Raw genomic sequence first — 22,382 nt, 5'->3', positions numbered from 1 at the left:
GCGCTCCGGGCATGTGCTGACCAACTGGCAGGTGTCTTCACTGATATTTTCAACATGTCCCTGATTGAGTCTGTAATACCAACATGCTTCAAGCAGACCACCATAGTCCCTGTGCCCAAGAACATAAAGGCAACCTGCCTAAATGACTACAGACCTGTAGCACTTACATTCGTAGCCATGAAGTGCTTTGAAAGGCTGGTAATGGCTCATATCAACACCATTATCCCAGAAACCCTAGACCCACTCCAATTTGCATACCGCCCAAACAGATCCACAGATGATGCAATCTCTATTGCACTCCACACTGCCCTTTCCCACCTGGACAAAAGGAACACCTATGTGAGAATGCTATTGATTGACTACAGCTCAGCGTTCAACACCATAGTACCCTCAAAGCTCATCACTAAGCTAAGGAACCTGGGACTAAACACCTCCCTCTGCAACTGGATCCTGGACTTCCTGACGGGCCGCACCCAGGTGGTGAGGGTAGGTAGCAACACATCTGCCACGCTGATCCTCAACACTGGAGCTCCCCAGGGGTGCATGCTCAGTCCCCTCCTGTACTCCCTGTTCACCCACGACTGCATGGCCAGGCACGACTCCAACACCATCATTAAGTTTGCTGACGACACAACAGTGGTAGGCCTGATCACCGACAACGATGAGACAGCCTATAGGGAGGAGGTCAGAAACCTGGCCAGGTGGTGCCAGAATAACAACCTATCCCTCAACGTAACCAAGACTAAGGAGATGATTGTGGACTACAGGAAAAGGAGCACCGAGCACGTCCCCATTCTCATCGACGGGGCTGTAGTGGAGCAGGTTGAGAGCTTCAAATTCCTTGGTGTCCACATCAACAACAAATTAGAATGGTCCAAACACACCAAGACAGTCGTGAAGAGGGCACGACAAAGCCTATTCCTCCTCAGGAAAGTAAAAATATTTGGCATGGGTCCTGAGATCCTCAAAAGGTTCTACAGCTGCAACATCGAGAGCATCCTGACCGGTTGCATCACTGCCTGGTACGGCAATTGCTCGGCCTCCGACCGCAAGGCACTTCAGAGGGTAGTGCGTACGGCTCAGTACATCACTGGGGCTAAGCTGCCTGCCATCCAGGACCTGTACACCAGGCGGTGTCAGAGGAAGGCCCTGAAAATTGTCAAAGACCTCAGCCACCCTAGTCATAGACTGTTCTCTCTACTACCGCATGGCACATGTACTGGAGTGCCAAGTCTAGGACAAAAAGGCTTCTCAACAGTTTTTAACCCCAAGCCATAAGACTCCTGAACAGGTAACCAAATGGTTACCCGGACTATTTGCATTGTGTGCCCTCCCCCTGCTACTCTCGGTTTATCTTATATGCATAGTCACGTTAACTATACATTCATGTACATACTACCTCAATTGGGCCGACCAACCAGTGCTCCCGCACATTGGCTAACTGGGCTATCGGCATTGTGTCCCACCACCCACCAACCCCTCTTTTACGCTACTGCTACTCTCTGTTCATCATATATGCATAGTCACTTTAACCATACCCACATGTACATACTACCTCAATAAGCCTGACTAACCGGTGTCTGTATATAGCCTTGCTACTCTTATTTTCAAATGTCTTTTTACTGTTGTTTTATTTATTTCTTTACTTACCTACACACACACACACATACCTTTTTTTCCACACTATTGGTTAGAGCCTGTAAGTAAGCATTTCACTGTAAGGTCTACACCTGTTGTATTCGGAGCACGTGACAAATTAACTTTGATTTGATCCAACAATCTACTGCATCAAGCTTCCATCTCTCCCTCTCCCTCCTCCCTCTCTCACCCCTCCCCCTCAGTGTCCCCCAGGTCATCCTCCTCTACACCTTCTGTAGAGTAGTGCACCAGAGTTTGGTGTCTGTTTCTGGAGGGAGCGTCCCCAAAACGCAGCCCACAGTCCTCACAGGTGTACAGCTGAGCCCTCCCTTCCCTGCTACTGCCTGGTTCTGCTCTCCTGGAGGGGATCTTCACACCGCTAGACTGGAACTGGGGCTCTTTGTCTGAGGTTACAGTCGGACCTGACCCTGGAGGAGCAAGGAGAGACCCAGGGGAAAGGATTTTGGTCGGGGCAGGAGTAATGCTGGAGCTCACGTCAGTATGGGGGTTATTGCGTATCCTGTTTGGATTGGCACTGAGGCGTCCCACAGCAGCTGAGCTGTCTAGACTCTGTCTCCCCCTATGGGACCCACCGGCTCCTCCACCCCCGCCCATATCCGACACCATCCCATGGACAGTGCGCTGGTGGAAGCGGATGCCGGAGCGGTTGGAGAAGCCCTTCCCACAGAGGCTGCACACAAACGGCCGTTCCCCGGTGTGGATCCTTGTGTGGATCTTCAGTGCCCCCGACTGGGTGAAGCACTTCCCACACTGGGTGCAGCGGTAGGGCTTCTCACCTGTGTGAGTCCTTTGGTGGGCCCGGACCCCGGCCAGGTGGGGGAAGCCCCTCCCACAGTAGGCACAGGCATAGGGTCTCTCCCCAGTGTGAATGCGCAGATGGATCTTCAACGCTCCTGACTGGCTGAAGCTCTTTCCGCAGTCAGGGCATGAGTAGGGCCGGGAGCCGGTGTGTACGTTGAGGTGGATGCGGAGGTTGGAGTGAGAGTTGAAGGCACGCCCGCACTCGGTGCACAGGAAGCCGCCGGCCTTGTGAGCGTGCTGGGTGCGCTGGTGCTGTAGCAGCTGAGAGGGTCGGGGGAAGGAGGCTGTACAGTGCATGCATGGGTGTAGGGTGGGGGACACTGTGGTCACCCCTCCAACATGGTTCTGGGGGGGTTTGTGGCCCTGCTGGTGGCGGAGGAGCTGGGAGCAGGAGGGGAAGGAATGCTGGCAGGACAGGCAGGGGAAGGTGCCAGGGGCCAGGCCAGGGTGGGAGTGGTGGAGGGGCAGGCAGGTGGTAAGTGGGCAGTGGTGGTGGTAGTGGGTGTGCGTCTGGGAGAATGGAAAGTCTGCTGCCCCCTGTTGGTGGTGCAGTAGCTGGGTGCATGTCTGGAAGCCCCGGCGGCAGCAGAAACAAGGGAAGGTGGGGATTTGAGGCAGGGGGCTTGGTGAAGAAGTACCCTGGTTAGTGGGAGTGGTAGGGGCTGGGCTGGGGCTCTGGGTGCTGGTCTCCTTGTCCTGACTCTGGGGCTGACTGAGCTCTGGGCTGTAGGTGCTGCTGGGCTCGGGCTGTGAGGACACAGTGCCTCTGGGCTTTATGGTCTGGAAGGAGGAAGATGAGGAGGAGTATGGGCAGCCAGGGCAAGTGCAGGTATGGTGCTGAGCTGTGTACAAGTGGGGGGAAAGACAAAAGCAAGAAAATACATTTATTATAAAGCCAGACAAGCCATTACCTACGAAAACAAAATCTGTTTCCTTAGTATTCCCTGTTCTTTCCTATTACTCCACAATGTTCTCCACTCACCTTGTTGTCCACTGATGTCTCTAGCCTCTCTAATGCTCTCTCCCTTGGCCTGGACCTGTCTGGGCTGGGCTGAGCCTGGGGCTGCTGTTGGGGCGTCTTTTAGCCCCAGAGCCCCCCCAGAGACCATCAGGTCTCCAATGAACTGGTGCATCTCCAACCAGGAGCACGAGTCATGCTGGGTGGGGGAAATGAAGAGGGAGAGGATAGGTGTCAATTGGAAAATAACAATGAGATTGCTTATACTACAACATAATATTTAGTTTATGACTTACATATACATTAGCAATAGTAATCAGTTTAACAAATATTTAAACTGTATTATATATTTTTTTACAATAATACTTTTTTTAAATCCAAGACTGTGCTTTTTGGTTCCTTTTTTATTATGGATACAAATAAGCTACACAACCATATTCACTTCTTCAAAATATGCATTTTATTGACAGGCCTATATACTTACGCTCACAGCGAACTTGTCTTTGTCCATGTAGAATAATGTGTACAGTTATACGAAGTTTTTGCCGTCTGTTCCGTTTCATCAGCCTACATTGCGCGAAGCAAGAGAAAGGAATTTGAGCTACGTAACCCAACGGTCTTCCGATCGACACTGAAAGGGATATCGATTGCAAGCTGTAGTGTATTCTTACGCCCGCCACATTTCCCTACTGTGTTATTATCTTCGCCGGATTTTACAAATTATTTCCGGGCTTTCTTACCATGTGACAGGATTTGTAGTCTTTTCTTCAACCGAGCTCTTTACTGTGCGCATTAGCACTATCCAACTGTCTCGAGGAGGTAGGCCTATATAATTATAGACCTACTTAGCCGAGTGCATAATTTATTAACATTTCAAAACGCAACACTTGAATTACAACGCTTTGGTTAAATGTTATGTTATATTAAGATTTATAACAGTGTGTTTACAGGTAGATAAACACTTACCATAGTGCCTTCCCTGCTTCCTCTCCAGCACTCAAGTAAGAGTGTTCTGTATATGTCAATGAAAGAAGGCTTTCCAAGAAAATCCCTCCATACCATTCCAATACGTTGATCTTTATTTGTATCCTTTAAGATCCCAATTTCAGAACAGAATGTTTTAAAACTCTACAAAACACTGCAACCATTCAGTTGAAGTTGGGGTAAGACATTCAACGTGATAGAAAAAGATATACAAGTCAATTTAACATTATAATTGGACAGCACATATTTCTTGCATATTTTACCCATTATGGAACTCAAATAAAACAAAAACCGAGCTGTTGAGAAACATTTCTCAGAAAGTTGACAGTACATTAAATCCTGGCTCCCAAACACTCCCCATCAGTACCTGAATAAGAAACCTTGGCGACTGAAGTCCCATACAGCAGCTTACATAGAATAGAAACTACAAAAATTACAATGACATTCAATTGAAGACTAACTAGACAACCTATAACAAAAAAAACAAATAAGTTATATTGGTATAGTCAAATAGATATGGAGTGTTTGGAAAGGTGTGCGGTAACACTGGAAGAAGTGCATGATCCTATTGCCAACATACGCAACTACTGTAATATAGAAAACAATAGCCACTATTTACCCTAATCTCAATCTCTTGCCACACAGTAACCAGCTAACAACAAGGATTGTTAGCTAGCTCAGTAAGCACTAGCAGGTACATTAAACATAGACATTGCAAGTCTTCAATAGCCAACAAAAAAAATCATTGGAATACAGGAAAGCAACCAAATCCCGAGGGCAAATTAATGTAGAGGCATGGTTTATCAAAATCACCACTAATTCACAAAATGTGTTGCTATTATGATTTCATAACAAGCCTAGTATGAATTGTTTTACATTAGGCTTGGTTATGTTGTCCTCTGTTCCTCGGGCCATTAAAAAGCAGCCTAATTAACATTGTTGTCAGAAATCTTATTTTTCACTCTGTCTAAAGTACTGCCCTTATAATAAACAGTCGTGTAGGGATCTAGGCTTTTCCCTTGTCCTTAGTGACCTTCGTCTTTTACATGGTGGTGAGGAGGGAGGAGAGGGGATGGGAGAGGAGGGGAGCTGCGTCTCTGGGTTATGGGCTGTGGGTTCATCAACAGGTGCGTCAGTCTCCTCCGTTCCATCCTTCTCCTCCTTCCTCTCCTCCGTTCCATCCTCCTCCTCCTTCCTCTCCTCCGTTCCATCCTTCTCCTCCTTCCTCTCCTCCGTTCCATCCTTCTCCTCCGTTCCATCCTCCTCCTCCTTCCTCTCCTCCGTTCCATCCTTCTCCTCCTTCCTCTCCTCCGTTCCATCCTCCTCCTCCGTTCTATCCTCCTCCCCTTTCCTCTCCTCCGTTCCATCCTCCTCCCCTTTCCTCTCCTCCATTCCATCCTTCTCCTCCGTTCTATCCTCCTCCCCTTTCCTCTCCTCCGTTCTATCCTCCTCCCCTTTCCTCTCCTCCGTTCTATCCTCCTCCTCCTTCCTCTCCTCCGTTCTATCCTCCTCCCCTTTCCTCTCCTCCGTTCTATCCTCCTCCCCTTTCCTCTCCTCCGTTCCATCCTTCTCCTCCGTTCTATCCTCCTCCCCTTTCCTCTCCTCCGTTCTATCCTCCTCCCCTTTCCTCTCCTCCGTTCCATCCTTCTCCTCCGTTCTATCCTCCTCCCCTTTCCTCTCCTCCGTTCCATCCTTCTCCTCCTTCCTCTCCTCCGTTCCATCCTCCTCCCCTTTCCTCTCCTCCGTTACATCCTCCTCCGCTCCATCCTTCTCCTCTTCCCTCTCCTCTGTTCCATCCTTCTCCACTTTCCTCTCCTCCGTTCCATCCTTCTCCTCCGATCCAGCCTTCTCCTCTTTCCTCTCCTCCGATCCATCGTTCTGCTCTTTCCTCTCCTCCGATCCACCCTCATCTGCTTTCCTCTCCTCTGTTGCTCCATCCTTCTCGCCACCCTCTAGCTCCTCCTCTACACAGTCTCCTTCCATGTTCCTTTCCTCTGCTTTCTCTGCCACATCACAACTGGCTGGGTTCCCTCCATTCAACCTCAAGTCGAGCACACAGCCTGGGGTGCCCCCATCCCATCTCAAGTCCAGCCCCACGTCTGGCTCCATCTTCCTGTTCAATGCTGTCAGCGGGCTGTACGAACAGAAGTCTGATCTCTGTGTTCCACTGTCAGCCTCTAGAGACAGTGGTTCCTGCTTTATATGGACTAAGCCCCGAAGGATTTTGGAGTGCAAAGAGCTGACTGACTCGATTTTCAGCTGATTCACTGGATCCACTTTGGCAGTGTTCTTCTGTTTGACGGTCAGGAGCTGTAGTGTTGACGGGACTCCCGGCTTTGGTGCCTTCTTCATTTGAGACTTCGCTGTTCCATCATCTCTGCTGTCATTTTGCCTGTCGTCATCTCCACTCCCTTCTCCATTTTCCCCCTTCTGAGCCATAGCCTTAATTTTAGAATCCTCCCCTGGCTCCCTCTTACTCTGAAAGACTATTCCCTTTTTATCACCTGTTAAACTTGTGAATAGTTCTTCCTCAGTCTCGTCTGCAAACCCAGGGTCTCTCGGTTCAGTCTTGACTACAAGGTTAGCAGGAGGAGTGGAGCAAGTCAACTTGTTAGACAGATCAAGAGGTAGTATATTAGCAGGCTCCTGTTCGTAGTCAGCTGTCTTTAAGGCCAGATCCAGCGGAGCATCAGAGGAGTAGCGCCGGTTTGCCCCTGCTATGAGGCTCAGACCCGGCTCAGAGGTGAAGCTGGACTGGCACAGCACCGGAGGAGGGGCTCCTGGATTTGGTGCTGGGTTGAGTACCTTCCACTGGGGCTGGGTGCCTGAGAGGGCTGGGAACTGGGGGGTGGAGGATGGGCCAGAGAGGCCAGAGGCCAGAGGGGTGTTGGCAGGGACAAACATGACCAATGACACCCCAGGAGGCGGCTGTTTGTCCAGGCTGAGCTTCCACAGCCCCTTGGTGGGTTGGTCAGGGCTCACCACGCGGACAGTGGTGGTGTTATGGACTCCCATTGTGACTCCAGCAGGGGCAGAGTCTGGCATTCTCACTGGGGTAGAAGCAGGGACTCCCATAGTGACTCTGGCAGGGGCAGAGCCTGGCATTCTCACTGGGGCAGAAGCAGGGACTCCCATAGTGACTCTGGCAGGGGCAGAGCCTGGCATTCTCACTGGGGCAGAAGCAGGGACTCCCATAGTGACTCTGGCAGGGGCAGAGCCTGGCATTCTCATCAGAGTAGGAAGTGGTGCTGACGCTTGTCTCTCTGGTTTCTTCACAGGAGCAGGAAGATGCCTTGGAGCGAGCTGGGGTAGGGGTTTGGAAGGAGCAGCAGGGGGGTCCTTCCGTGGTTTCTTTGGAGCCATCTGCCCAAAGAGAGAGTTACAACAGTGAACAGAAAGCTACTTGTACCCTTCTCTATCCAATCCAACTTAAACTAAAATAATATGAAAATACTTTTCTTCCAAAGAGCCATATACAGTGACAAACATATCAGTGTATTGCAACAGTCCTTAGGGGGGTAACCCATACTCACCACAGGAGGGGGTTTGCGTCCACAGTCCTTGAGGTGGCTCTCGTAACCCTGCTGGTGAGGGAAGCCCAGGCCGCAGTTCTTACACAGACAGGGCCTCGACCCTGCGTGGCCCCCCATGTGTGACATCAGCATCAAGGCCGAGCGGAAGCCCTTGCCGCACTCGGAGCAGGTCATCACCCTCTGGTGGGCCCCGGCGTGATTCTTCAGCTCGTCAGCCGTGGAGAATGCCTGGCCACACTCCATACAGCGGATCTCATCCCCCTTGGTCCCCTGCTGGCCCCAGCAGCCCGTCTCCCTTTTGTGCCTCTGGAAGTCGTTGTGGCTCTGGAAGACACCCAGGCATGCCACGCAGTGGAGCCGCTCCGGCTCACACTCGTGCTTACGGTAGAGCCTGGCCAGGCGGAAATGTGCGCGGCACTGGATGCAGGTGTAAGGCAGCAGGCCCAGGTGGGAGAAGCTGTGCTTGAGGAGGGCATTTTTGCGGCTGAAGTTCATGGGGCAGTCGGTGCAGCGATAGCTGCGGACACAGCCCCGCTCCTTGTGGCGGCGGAGAGAGCGGCGCAGGCGGAAGCGGCGGCAGCACTGCAGACACACGTGGTCCGCCAGCTCGCGCTTGTGCTCCTCCAGGTGCTCCTCACACTTGGTCAGGCAGGTGAAGATGCGCTTGCATGCGTCACACTCATAAAACTCCTTTTCAAAGTGGGACTTGGCTAGGTGGTCCTTCAAACCCTGCTCAGAATCGAAGCCCTTCAGGCAAACACGGCAGCGGAGCTGTACGGGTGGGACTGAGGTCTGGGGCTGGGCGTGCGTCCGCAGGTGGGAGCGGTAGTTGGCCAGCTGACAGAAGCGCTTGCCACACTCGGCACAGCAGTAGGGGCGTGCCCCTGTGTGCAGGTTCATGTGCTCCTGGAGCTGGAAGCTGGAGGAAAGGACGAGGTCACAGACGCTACAGCGGTGTTCGCCTGAACCTCCAGGCTCTGCTTCTGAAAGGCAGAGGGGGAAGGATGTTAAAGGTCCAGCACAGTCAAAACATTTTCAGGAAATTGATGATATTTGGATGAAATCAGATCAAACTAGGACACCTAAAGTATGAAAAATGACTGTTGCTTATGCATTGATAAAGTTTGATCATAAAGTTACTGGTCCCCTCCCCAATGTCAAACACCAGGATTCAAGAGGCGGGAATATTAAGAGCATTTTATGACATCACAAAATCTCAAATTTGAATACACCAATGGTATTGTCATATTCTCTTAGCTCGTTTAAATAAGTACCGCCTTGTAACCAACAATTGCAGAAGGGTGTTCGCAGAGGGGCGTGGTTTACATAGCTAGGTAACTAGTCTACTGGTGCCAAAATTTGACTCTACTGTCTTTGCTGACACAGTGCAATTAGAGATTTTCCCTATTCATCTAAGGCAAAGATACTTAGAGGTTTCTGCTTTCATCTGTGTCTTGTGTTAGCTAGTAGCTGGCTAGCTAGGTCTTCAGACAGCATGAAACAAAAGTGGGGGAAGGGTTGCCAAAAACTCAGACGCAGTTGTCATGTCATTACATCAAGAGACATGCTAAATGGAAGATTCATACACACTTCTTGACATTGACAGCAGAGGTGTGGACTCGAGTCACATGCTGTTCAGCTAGCTATAGGAACGGATGCTTCGCTAACATGCAGCTCCAAAAATGTTTGGTGATCAAGAATATTAACTGTTTACTTTGCAAGCTCACCAGCAATGTGGCTTCAAGCAACTAGCATAGGCCTACTGGTCTCTTGGTATGTCAAAATTGCTTGAAATTAATAATTTACTTGCATTTGGAATTTGTTGTTAAAATTAATAATTACATAATCAAAATATGTTAGAGACAAAATAATGAACAACTTATAGTTGAACAAGTATGTATAATTTTTTTTACTTGACGTTCGACTCAACTAGCTCTTAGAACACATGACTTGGACTTGACCCAACCCATTCTACATGGGACTCAACTTGAGAACCGGACCTTGTGACTTGAAACACGAATAATAATGACTTGGTTCCACCTTTGACTGACAGTCATGACATATGAACATTGTCTGGTAGTCAATATACAGAGTGTACAAAACATTCATATTGAGTTGCACCCCTTTTGCCCTCAGAACAGCCTCAATTCGTCGAAATGGTTCAAAATGGGATGCAGGCCCATGTTGAATCCAATGCTTCCCACAGTTGTGTCAAGTTGGTTGGATGCCCTTTGGGTGGTGGACCATTCTTGATACACAGGGGATACTGTTGAGCGTAACAAACTCAGCAGCGTTGCAGTTCTTGACACAAACCGGTGCGCTTGGGACCTACCCCGTTGTAAAGTCACTTAAATCTTTTGTCGTCTCGCCTATTGAAACTTAAATGGTACACATAGAAAATCCATCTCATTTGGCCAGTGGAGTAAAAAACCCGCATATCTATAAGTTCCATTTAGTCAGCATATAAAACCGCTTGCCCAGGCCAAATATATACACATTCCTTTTTTCTTGAAACATTAATATCTCATCGCCTATTGAAACCTGGGCTTCCTACTTTACTCGTAACATTACTAACTTTTACTTGCGTAGAAAAATATTTGTCAGAACTTGGTCAGAATTTCCTGCCTGGTAGGGAAGAGTGGGGGAAATGTTTGGAAAGTTGAATGCTCACTATTAGTATGGGGAGACCATGGGAAATTGTAAAAACATTTATATATATATACACACACACACACACATACATACATATATATATATATATACACACACACACACACACACATATATATATATATATACACATATACACACACACATACATTTTATATATATATTTATATATATATACACACACACATACATTTTATATATATGTGATTATATATATATATATATATATATATAAATGCTTTTACAATTTCCCATATATTGTAGACAAACATAAAAATGCAACAACAAAAAAATTTAATGAGGAGGTGCGTCCAAACTTTTTACAGGTACTGTCTCTGTGTGTGTGTTGGTGTACACGCGCGCCCACACACACACACACACACACACACACACACACACACACACACACACACACACACACGATCCCTTCGGAAAGTATTCATATTAAAAAAAAATAATAATCTACACACACACGCAACACCCCATAATGACAAAGCAAAAACAGGTTTAGACATTTCTGCTAATTTATAAAAATAAAAAAATAAAAAATTACATAAGTATTCAGACTCTTTACTCAGTACTTTGTTGAAGCACCTTTGGCAGTAATTACAGCATTGTGTCTTCTTGGGTATGACGCTACAAGCTTTGCACACATATATTTGGGGAGTTTCTCCCATTCTACTCTGCAGATCCTCTCAAGCTCTGTCAGCTTGGATGGGGAGCGATGCTGCACAGCAATTTTCAGGTCTCTCCAGAGATGTTTGACCGGGTTCAAGTCCGGGCTCTGGCTGGGCCACTCAAAGACATTCAAAGACTTGTCCCGCAACCACTCCTGCGTTGTCTGGGCTGTGTGCCTAGGGTCATTGTCCTGTTGGAAGGTGAACCTTTGCCCCAGTCTGAGGTCCTGAAGCAGGTTTTCACTATACTTTGCTCCGTTCATCTTTCCCTTGATCCTGACTATTCTCAGTCCCTGCCGCTGAAAAACATCCCCAGAGCATGCTGCTGCCACCACCATGCTTCACCGTAGGAATGGTGCCAGGTTTCCTCTAGATGTGATGCTTGGCATTCAGGCCAAAGAGTTCAATCTTGGTTTCATCAGACCAAAGAATCATGTTTCTCATGGTTTGAGAGTCTTCAGGTGCCTTTTGGCAAGCTCCAAGCAGGCTGTCATGTGCCTTTTAGTGAGGAGTGGCTTCCATCTGACCACTCTACCATAAAGGACTAATTGATAGAGTGCTGCAGAGATGGTTGTCCTTCTGGAAGGTTGTCCCATCTCCACAGAGGAACTTCAGAGCTCTGTCAGAGTGACCATCGGGTTCTTGGTTACCTCCCTGACCAAGGCCTTTCTCCCTCAATTGCTCAGTTCGGCTGGGCGGCCAGCTCTAGGATGAGTCTTGGTGGTTCCAAACTTCTTCCATTTAAGAATGATGGAGGCCACTGTGTTCTTGGGGACCTTCAATGCTGCAGAATGTTTTTTGTACCCTTCCCCAGATCTGTGCCTCGACACAATCCTGTTTCAGAGCACTACGTACAATTCCTTCGACCTCATGGCTTGGTTTTTGCTCTGACATGCACTGTCAACTGTGGCACCTGACATAGACAGGTGTGTGCCTTTCCAAATCAACTTAATCCATTGGTCCCGTGTGGCTCAGTTGGTAGAGCATGGTGTTTGCAACACCAGGGTTGTGGGTTCAATTCCCACGGGGGAGCAGTAGGGGAAAAAAAGGAAAAAAAATGTATGAAATGTATGAAATGCTGTAAGTCGCTCTGGATAAGTGCGTCTGCTAAATGACTAAAATGTAAGTCCAATCAATTTAATATTTACCACAGGTCGACTTCAAATCAAGTTGTAGAAACATCAAGGATGATCAATGGAAAGAGGATGCACCCGAGCTCAATTGAGACTCATAGCAAACGGTCTGAATACTTATGTAAATAAGGTATTTCATTTTTTTTTTTTTTTATACATTTGCAAAAATTTCTACAAACCTGTTTTTGGCTTTGCCATTATGGGGTATTATGTGTAGATTGCTGAGGATTTTTATTTACTTAATCCATTTTAGAATAAGGCTGCATTGTAACAAAATGTGGGAAATGGAAGGGTTCTGAATACTTACGAAAGCATACATACAGTGCATTCGGAAAGTATTCAGACCCCTTCCCCTTTTCCACATTTTGTTACAGCCTTATTCAGTTAATTCTGTATAAAAATGTTTTTGCATTGTCATTATGGGGTAGTGTGTGTAGATTGTGAGGGAAAAAAACAATTTAAATCAATGTTAGAATAAGGCTGTAAGATAAAATGTGGAAAACGTCAAGTGGTCTGAATGCTTTACAAATGCACTGTATACAGTGCCTTCAAAAAGTACTCACACCCCTCAACTTTCTACACATTTTGTTACGTTACAGCCTGAATAAAAAATTTATTAAATTTAGAATTTGTGTCACTGATCTACACACGGTACCCCATAATGTCAAATTGGAATTATGTTTTTATAGATGTTTACAAGTTAATAGAAAATGAAAATCTGAAATGTCTTGAGTCAATCAGTATTCAATCCTTATGTTTTGGCAAGTTCAGGAGTAAATATGTGCTTAACAAGTCACATAATAAGTTGCATGGACTCACATGATTTTTAAATGACTGCCCCATCTCTGTACCCCACACATACAACTATCTGTAAGGCTCCTCAGTCGAGTTGTGAATTTCAAGCACAGATTCAACCACAAAGACCAGTCAGTAGATTTAAAAAAAAAGAAGACTTCCCAGGGATATGTGACTCGTGATTAATTACATTTTGGATGGTGTATCAATACACCCAGTCACTACAAAGATACAGGCGCCCTTACTAACTCAGTTGCCGGAGAGGAAGGAAACCGCTCAGGGATTTCACCAGGAGGCCAATGGTGATTTTAAAACAGTGTTTAATGGCTGGGATAAGAGATAAATGAAGATGTATCAACAACGTTGCAGTACTCCACAATACTAACATAAAGCCATGGATTACAGGCAACATCCGCACTGAGCTAAAAGCTAGAGCTGCCGCTTTCAAGGAGCGGGACTCTAACCAGGAAGCTTATAAGAAATCCCGCTATGCCCTCCGACGAACCATCAAACAGGCAAAGCGTCAATACAGGACTAAGATAGAGCCGGTGTAGTACGATTCTGACGCTCGTCGGATGTGGCAGGGCTTGGAAACCATTACAGACTACAAAGGGAAGCACAGCCGAAGCACAACCAGATGAGCTAAACTACTTCTAAGCTCGCTTCGAGGAAAATAACACAGAAACATGCATGAGAGCACCAGCTGTTCCAGAAGACTGTGTGATCACACTCTCTGCAGCCGATGTGAGTAAGACCTCTAAACAGGTCAACATTCACAATTTGCATAACGCCCCAACAGATCCACAGATGATGCAATCTCTATTGCACTCCACACTGCCCTTTCCCACCTGGACAAAAGGAACACCTATGTGAGAATGCTATTAATTGACTACAGACAGCGTTCAACACCATAGTGCCCTCAAAGCTAATCAATAAGCTAAGGACCATGGGACAAAACACTTCCCTCTGCAACTAGATACTGGACTTCCTGACGGTCCGCCCCCAGGTGGTAGGGGTAGGTAACAACACATCCGCCACACTGATCCTCAACACAGGAGCCCCTCAGGGGTGCTTGCTCAGCCCCCTGCTGTACTCCCTGTTCACTCATAACTGCACAGCCAGGCACGACTCCAACACCATCATTAAGTTTGCCAATGACACAACAGTGGTAGGCCTGACCTATAGGCTGTCTCACCGACAACAATGAGACAGCCTATAGGGAGGAGGTCAGAGACCTGGCCGTGTGGTGCCAGGACAAAAGCCTCTCCCTCAACATGATCAAGACAAAAGAGATGATTGTGGACTACAGGAAAAAGAGGACCGAGCATGCCCCCATTCTCATCAACGGGGCTGCAGTGGAGCAGGTTGAGAGCATCAAGCTATTTGGTGTCCACATCACTAACAAGCTAACATGGTCCAAGCACACCAAGACAGTCGTGAAGCGGGCACGACAAAACCTATTCCCCCTCAGGAGACTGAAAAGATTTGGCATGGGTCCTCAGATCCTCAAAAGGTTCTACAGCTGCACCATCGAGAGAATCCTGACTGGTTGCATCACTGCCTGGTATGGCAACTGCTCGACCTCCGACAGCAAGGCACTACAGAGGGTAGTGTGCGAACGGTCCAGTACATCACTGGGGCCAAGCTTCCTGCTATCCAGGACTTCTATACCAGGTGGTGTCAGAGGAAAACACAAAAAATTGTAAAAGACTCCAGCCACCCTAGTCATAGACTCTTTTCTCTGCTACCGCACGGCAAGCGGTACCGGAGCACCAAGTCTAGGTTCAAGAGGCTTCTAAACAGCTTCTACCCACAAGCCATAAGGACTTCTGAACATCTAGTCAAATGGCTACCCAGACTTTTGCATTGTTCCCCCCCTCCTCTCTTTTACACTGCTGCTACTCTATTGTCATTATCTATGCATAGTAACTCTACCTACATGTACAGTCGTGGCCAAAAGTTTTGAGAATGACACAAATATTAATTTTCACAAAGCCTGCTCCCTCAGTTTGTATGATGGCAATTTGCATATACTCCAGAATGTTATGAAGAGTGATCAGATAAATTGCAATTAATTGCCAAGTCCCTCTTTGCCATAAAAATGAACTGAATCCCCCCCCCAAAAACATTTCCACTGCATTTCAGCCCTGCCACAAAAGGACCAGCTGACATCATCTCAGTGATTCTCTCGTTAACACAGGTGTGAGTGTTGACGAGGACAAGGCTGGAGATCACTCTGTCATGCTGATTGAGTTCGAATATCAGACTGGAAACTTCAAAAGGAGGGTGGTGCTTGGAATCATTGTTCTTCCTCTGTCAGCCATGGTTACCCGCAAGGAAACACGTGCCGTCATCATTGCTTTGCACAAAAAGGGCTTCACAGGCAAGGATATTGCTGCCAGTAAGATTGCACCTAAATCAACCATTTCTCAGATCATCGAGAACTTCAAGGAGAGCGGTTCATTTATTCGTTGTGAAAATGGCTTCAGGGCACCCAAGAAAGTCCAGCAAGTGCCAGGACCGTCTCCTAAAGTTGATTCAGCTGCGGGATCGGGGCACCGCCAGTACAGAGCTTTATCAGGAATGGCAGCAGGCAGGTGTGAGTGCATCTGCACGCACAGTGAGGCGAAGACTTTTGGAGGATGGCCTGGTGTCAAGAAGGGCAGCAAAGAAGCCAATTCTCTTCAGGAAAAACATCAAGGACAGGCTGATATTCTGCAAAAGGTACAGGGATTGGACTGCTGAGGACTGGGGTAAAGTCATTTTCTCTGATGAATCCCCTTTCCGATTGTTTGGGGCATCCGGAAAAAAGCTTGTCCGGAGAAGACAAGGTGAGCGCTACCATCAGTCCTGTGTCATGCCAAGCAGTAAAGCATCCTGAGACCATTCATGTGTGGGGTTGCTTCTCAGCCAAGGGAGTGGGCTCACTCACAATTTTGCCTAAGAACACAGCCATAAATGAAGAATGGTACCAACACATTCTCCGAGAGCAATTTCTCCCAACCATCCAGGAACAGTTTGGTGACGAACAATGCCTTTTCCAGCATGATGGAGCACCTTGCCATAAGGCAAAAGTAATAACTAAGTGGCTCGGGAACAAAACATCAATATATTTGGGTCCATGGCCAGGAAACTCCCCAGACCTTAATCCCATTGAGAACTTGTGGTCAATCCTCAAGAGGCGGGGGGACAAACAAAAACTCACAAATTCTGACAAACTCCAAGCATTGATTATGCAAGAATGGGCTGACATCAGTCAGGATGTGGCCCAGAAGTTAATTGACAGCATGTTAGGGTGGATTGCAGAGGTCTTGAAAAAGAAGGCTCAACACTGCAAATATTGACTCTTTGCATCAACTTCATGTAATTGTCAATAGAAGTCTTTGACACTTATGAAATGCTTGTAATTATACTTCAGTATTCCATAGTAACATCTGACAAAAATATCTAAAGACACTGAAGCAGCAAACTTTGTGGAAATTAATATGCGTGTCATTCTCAAAACTTTTGGCCACGACTGTACATATTACCTCAACTAACCGGTGCTCCCGCACATTGTACCAGTACCCCCCTGTACAGTATATAGTCTCACTATTGTTATTTTACTGCTGCTCTTTAATTACTTGTTAATTTTATTTCTTATCCGTATTTTTTTTAAACTGCATTGATGGTTAGGGGCTCGTAAATAAGTGTTTCACTGTAAGGTCTACACCTGTTGTATTCGGCGCATGTGACTAATAAAATTTGATTTGATAAATGACAGTGAAAAGAACGAAGCCTGTACAGAATACAGGCTTCCTGTTTGCAATAAGGCACTTAAGTAATACTGCAAAATATTTGACTAAGAAATGTTTTTTTTTTTTACATCAATACTAAGCGTTATGTTAGGGGAAAATCCAACACAACACATCACTGAGTACCGCTCTTCACATTTTCAAGCATGGTAGTGGATGCATCATGTTATGGGTATGCTTGTCATCGGCAAGGACTGGGACAGGGTTTTTTTTAAGATAAAAAGAAACGGAATAGAGCTAAGCACAGGCAAAATCCTAGAGGAATACTTGGTTCAGTTTGCTTTCCAACAGACACTGGAAGACAAATTCATCCTCCAGTTGAACAATTACCTAAAACTCAAGGCCAAATACACACGAGTTGCTTACCAAAACAACATGGGTGGCCTAGTTACAGTTTTGACTTAAAACCGTATTGAAAATCAATGGCAAGACTTGAAAATGGCTGTCTAGCAATGATCAACAACCAATTTGACACAGAATATTTTTTTAAGAATAAATGGGCAAATATTGTACAATCCAGGTGTGCAATGCTCTTAGAGACAAAGCTCTTTAATCCCTGCCAAAAGTGACTAACATGTATTGACTCAGGGGGTTGAATACATATCTAATCAAGATAGTGTTTTATTTTCCATCAAACATTTTTTGTGTAGATTGTTGACAAGAAATTACAATGAAATCCATTTTAATCCCACTTTGCAACACAACAAAATGTGGAAAAAGTCAAGGGGTATGAATACTTTCTGAAAGTACTATATGTAATGAAAAGTACCCAGACCTCCCCTGTAAAGTGAACTGAAATTGAAACTGAAATTGTCCAAGAAGAACTAGCTAGCTCATCTGATAAGCAGTGCTGACAATTCCTTTTGGGCTAGCTTGCTAAATTATACAGCCAATATTTTTTCTATATGTATGCTGTTACATAACCAAACAGTTGGATACATTTTTTTTGTGTGAAACCATTATGTGATGTATGACGGAATTTAATGTTGCATGCAATTTCAATGTTGTTTTACTTGCTTTTTGCATCAGCAAATTTGCTTGAGATAATCTCACTGCAACCATGTTGCTTGACATGTTTTAAAAAAACTTCACTCAAGGTGAGCTCCTCACCCACTCAGCCTACTAGCTCCCCGCCCACTCAGTCTGCCTTTTCAGACTTCCTGGTAGTTTGACAAATTTTGAGCACTTTTAATCAGGGGAAAAATATTACAGTTGATGTTTTAGTCACTCAAAAGGCTATTTTACAATGGAATCAGAATGACTGTATGGGTGCTTTAACAAACAACATGAATAGGAAATAAGCATAGACGTGTACTTTAACATATGTGAACTTAACTGTTTTAAGCTAAAAAAAAAAATGGTTTGACAATAAGGCAAAAAAAATTTGTTTGACAATAAGGTATTATGATTTGAGAGCTGTAGCCTACCTGGGTCCAGTTCCTCATCCTCCTCTTCCTCTTCGTCATCATCCTCATTCTCAGAAACCTCACTGTCATCTGTTTCTTCAGAATCCTCCTCTAAACTTTTTGCAACTTCTGCTTCTTTCTCTTTCGGTCCTTGCACTTTCCCATCATCGAAAACACCTTTCCCTCCAATTTTTTCTCCTGGTTCTTCTTCCTCAGCTTTATCAGCGACCGCCCTTCCTAGCTTCCCTGTGTTTACAGGTTTTGGAGTGGTCTGAAACATTGCAGCCTGGTCTGCCAGTGACAGCTCGGAATCATTCTTAACGGTTCTTAAGTGTTCAACAGGGGGAGTGAAAGGAGCTGGTACAGTAGTCAACACAGTACCAGCTCCAACACGAGACACAGATATCAGGACAGTTTTAGTTATTTTGGAGTTTTGGTGAAGGCTAGTGCTTTGACCACTTACTAAACTCTTGGGTAGCAATACGGGACTAACAGGCCGTGAAGTGTGTGGCACTGCCACCGGTTTGTGTGTAGAAGGAGGGGGCGGGCAGAGTATTGTCAGTGTCTCAGGGTGCCCAGAGGGATTTGGGGTTACTGTAATGTGAGGGCCAGTCTGTGAGGCAACCTGCTGAACTGTAGAAGCAGTCTGTGAGTCTACAGAAACCAGCTGATCTATACCGACCAGTTCTGGGTCCACAGCTGTGGGGGTGAGTGCAGCAGGAGGCGGCGAGGAACTGGGGGTTTGGAGGTTGGCCAGGGTTCCAGGGGAGATATTGTTAGAGGCCGAAGGCGATGGTGTCTCCTTCACACAGGTTGTTTCTCTGGGCTGCAAGATGTCAGGGAACCCTAGTTCTGTCAGCTGGATATCGATGGTGAAATCTGACATGGTACCTGTGAGACAAATACAATCCATTGATATAATTCTCTAATGCCACCATTTCAGGATCAGGACAAAAGCCATCAGAATTATGTACAGTAAGACCAGACCATAATACAATTAATTCCAATGTCACTAAAAGTAACTGCCATTACAAAACAAAATGTTGAATGCTTTTATGCTAATGTTGGCAGAAAACAGCTAAGACAATGTATGTTTGACACTGATTCTGAAATATAGAAAAAGTAACTAGCCATATTCAAGCAAGTGCAGTGAGCGAACTGAATACATGAACGCACTGACTGTGACGGCAACATTCACCATATTAACTTTGAATTGTAGCTAGCTAACGGTAGCTAGTTACTTAGCCAGCCTAATTAAAATCATAAGCGCAACAATGCCCTACGTCAATAAAAACTACCTAACTACGATAACTATTGACAGAATAAGCAGGTAAATTATGACGACATATGGACTTCCGCAGATCACCTCAGTTTAGATTGCAACAGTGAAGATGGCTAATTTTCAGATGCTCCACCTGGACAGAAACACCTTGTGGCCGTGGAGGCATGCGCTCTTCACTGTCCGAAAAATATCCAGACACTATCTTATGTGACTGATCTGTGATACTGTATAACGCTTGTTGCACAATGTTACTATCTAGCCTAAATACTGGTTAAAACGTATGTTTAATTTATTTTGTAACACACAATTTGTTGTAATTGAATCACTCACAAACCGCGACCGATCTGCTTCCGTCTTCTACAACAACAGTGGGACAAAAACATCCGGCACTTTACACACTTAATGACACCTATTGTCGTGGAGGGGTATTACAATAACAAATAATATTTGACTCTAAGAAGAGGCTCTTATCCAGAGCGACTTACAGGAGAAATTGGGGTTAAGGGCCTTGCTCAATAGCACATTGGCAGATTTTTCACCTAGTGGGCTCAGGATTCGAACCAACTAACTTTCAATTACTGGACAACACTCTTAACCACTAGGCTACCTGCCTGACCTGTGAATGGAACTTTGCACTGAGTGTGAAAATGCATAAAACTACAAGGGGAATATTTAATTGCAGAACATATTTTTTATTATTTTTTGGGATGCGTCTATAAAATTATGATTTCACATATTCTCAACATCTTTTAAAAACTGTATGTGCCTCCTGTTTTCTGAACAAAATGCTGCAATAAAAAAAGTTAAGATTATGATATGCAGTCCTGACAAGACTATGCAGAAGGGGATTCTGCGCCTGAACGATCCATACTCTGCAGCTCCTCCTCCTCATTGCTGGAGTGTAATGAAGAGTCACTGTGATGATGAGGAGTGGTGAAGTTTATCTCCAAGATCTGGAATGTGGCACCTGACCTCTCCCTCTGTGGGTTTGTTGAGTTTGCTCTGTGCGCTGCCTGAGCTGCTGCATATGCTGCCTGAGCCATTGCCTTCCCTATGGCCCTCCAGGAATTGCTGCAGAGGTTCTGGCTTTTGTGCTTGCAGAACAAATTATGGCTGCCGAAATAGCCCCCACAGGTGGTACACTGGACCAGCCGAGGGTTACACTTGTGTTTGTGGAGCACGCCAGGTGACCAAAACTCTCGAGAGCAGGCCTGGCAGACATGAGTAGGTTTGGGGCGGGTGTAGGGTTTCAGCAGCATATGAGCAACGCCTTTAGGCCGGCCTGGGCCACGTTTGGAGAAGGCAGGTCGAGGACGACAAGGCAGCACTAAGCTGTGCATGTTGACCTGGTGTCTGATGAGGAGCATGCCATTCTTGAATATGCGGCAACACATGTTGCATGGATGAAGGTGCCTTTCCTTGACATGATGGTGCAGAAGAATAGGCAGAGCAAACGTTTCTTGGCAGAATCGGCACAGCAAGGGACCCGGGGACACCACATCAGGCTCAGGGGTCTGGAAGACACTCTGGCTTGCCTCCAGGGATGGTGGAAAGGAGAACGAGGAGATGCCCAGATCTATGGCATCAGGAGAGGGGAGCTGAGGTGGAATATCCCAGGTGGGCTTAGCAGTGGTCTGACTCAGGTTTGGTTTCATGTCAATGGAGAGGTTCAGAACAGGATCCCTAAGGACCACAAGGCACTGGACACAGAATGATGAATTTCTAAGGGAATCTCTCCAGCCACAGTTACGGCAGTAGATCTTCTTTGGACTCAGGTCCAATGGCTCTTCCTCCTCAGGAGATGCAGAGGATTGTGGAGCAGTGGGATTTCCTGGTAGGCAGAACAAAATATATATGACAAGGACATCAAATCAGCAAAACAAAACTTTCAGTCATAGTGGGCATTCATAAAATGATGTGCAAGTCCCTGGCATAAAAGGAAGACAGAGAGCTGTGCAATAAAGATGCAAAATACCTGTAAGATCAAACCCAGGTCTCCCTCTGTTTTTTGGTGGCATCTCTAAATGTATCCACCCTCAGGTCGAATATGCTATTGAAGCTGGGTGATTGAGAACACGTGAAACAGGGGACCAAATGAATCAGGTGAGATCAATTGGATAAGTTCAATAAATTATAGGTTTACATTTATTTTTAATAGCTAGATGGCTCTATAAAAAAAAAAAATGGTTCCAATATAATAAAGACTAACTATGTGTGTAGGAAACTGTTTTACAAATCAGCAAGCTCACAAGATACTTTAAGCTTAGATCCATTTTGATAACGCAAAAAAGCAACTCAAAGGTAACTGACTATTTTAGAAACGCAATACTTTATTTTAAACAGCAGAGGGCGTAGTAAACTAAATTATGTTTATCTTGCTATCGGTACAGGGCATCTGCTGTCGTTTTAATTACTTCTTGCGCGACGGCAAAAACCTAATTTCATTTAGATTCAGTTTTTTCGTTTATCTATCATAGTCTACAAATAGCCTGTCCACTTATTCAATTACCTGCGCTAGGTGAGGGATTACGTTTGCGATTGTCCGCAGAAAGATTGGTCACCCGTTGGTTGACCTACGGTCAGTGATTTTTTTAGGGCCTACTTACTGCCTTTAAGAAAGTTTTAATTCCCGAATTTAATTGATAATCGTCTGTCTGTAGTTACAGCTGCTAGGCAATAGCGGGTGACGT

The 22,382-nt window shown here is 45.9% G+C and overlaps 2 protein-coding genes across 2 annotated transcripts; both read right to left on the bottom strand.

Annotated features, from left to right (window-relative positions):
* Positions 1-1,483: 1,483 nt before the first annotated feature.
* LOC106605590 (zinc finger protein 79) lies at positions 1,484-5,688 on the bottom strand. The gene is made up of 5 exons (XM_045718677.1): positions 4,385-5,688; positions 4,159-4,243; positions 3,903-3,985; positions 3,443-3,617; positions 1,484-3,302 (listed from the first exon to the last, which is right to left on the bottom strand). Exons 3-5 carry the CDS (start codon positions 3,927-3,929, stop codon positions 1,825-1,827), a joined length of 1,680 nt encoding a protein of 559 aa, XP_045574633.1. The 5' UTR covers positions 3,930-3,985; positions 4,159-4,243; positions 4,385-5,688; the 3' UTR covers positions 1,484-1,824.
* A 14,713-nt stretch (positions 5,689-20,401) lies between these two features.
* On the bottom strand, positions 20,402-22,379 carry LOC106605592 (uncharacterized). The gene is made up of 3 exons (XM_014201402.2): positions 22,202-22,379; positions 21,668-21,751; positions 20,402-21,523 (listed from the first exon to the last, which is right to left on the bottom strand). Exons 2-3 carry the CDS (start codon positions 21,708-21,710, stop codon positions 20,526-20,528), a joined length of 1,041 nt encoding a protein of 346 aa, XP_014056877.2. The 5' UTR covers positions 21,711-21,751; positions 22,202-22,379; the 3' UTR covers positions 20,402-20,525.
* Between the last annotated feature and the right edge of the window lie 3 nt (positions 22,380-22,382).

Source organism: Salmo salar, chromosome ssa05, assembly GCF_905237065.1.
Source record: "Salmo salar chromosome ssa05, Ssal_v3.1, whole genome shotgun sequence".
Lineage (NCBI taxonomy): Eukaryota > Metazoa > Chordata > Actinopteri > Salmoniformes > Salmonidae > Salmo > Salmo salar.
This window is presented reverse-complemented; position numbering and strand designations above follow the sequence as displayed.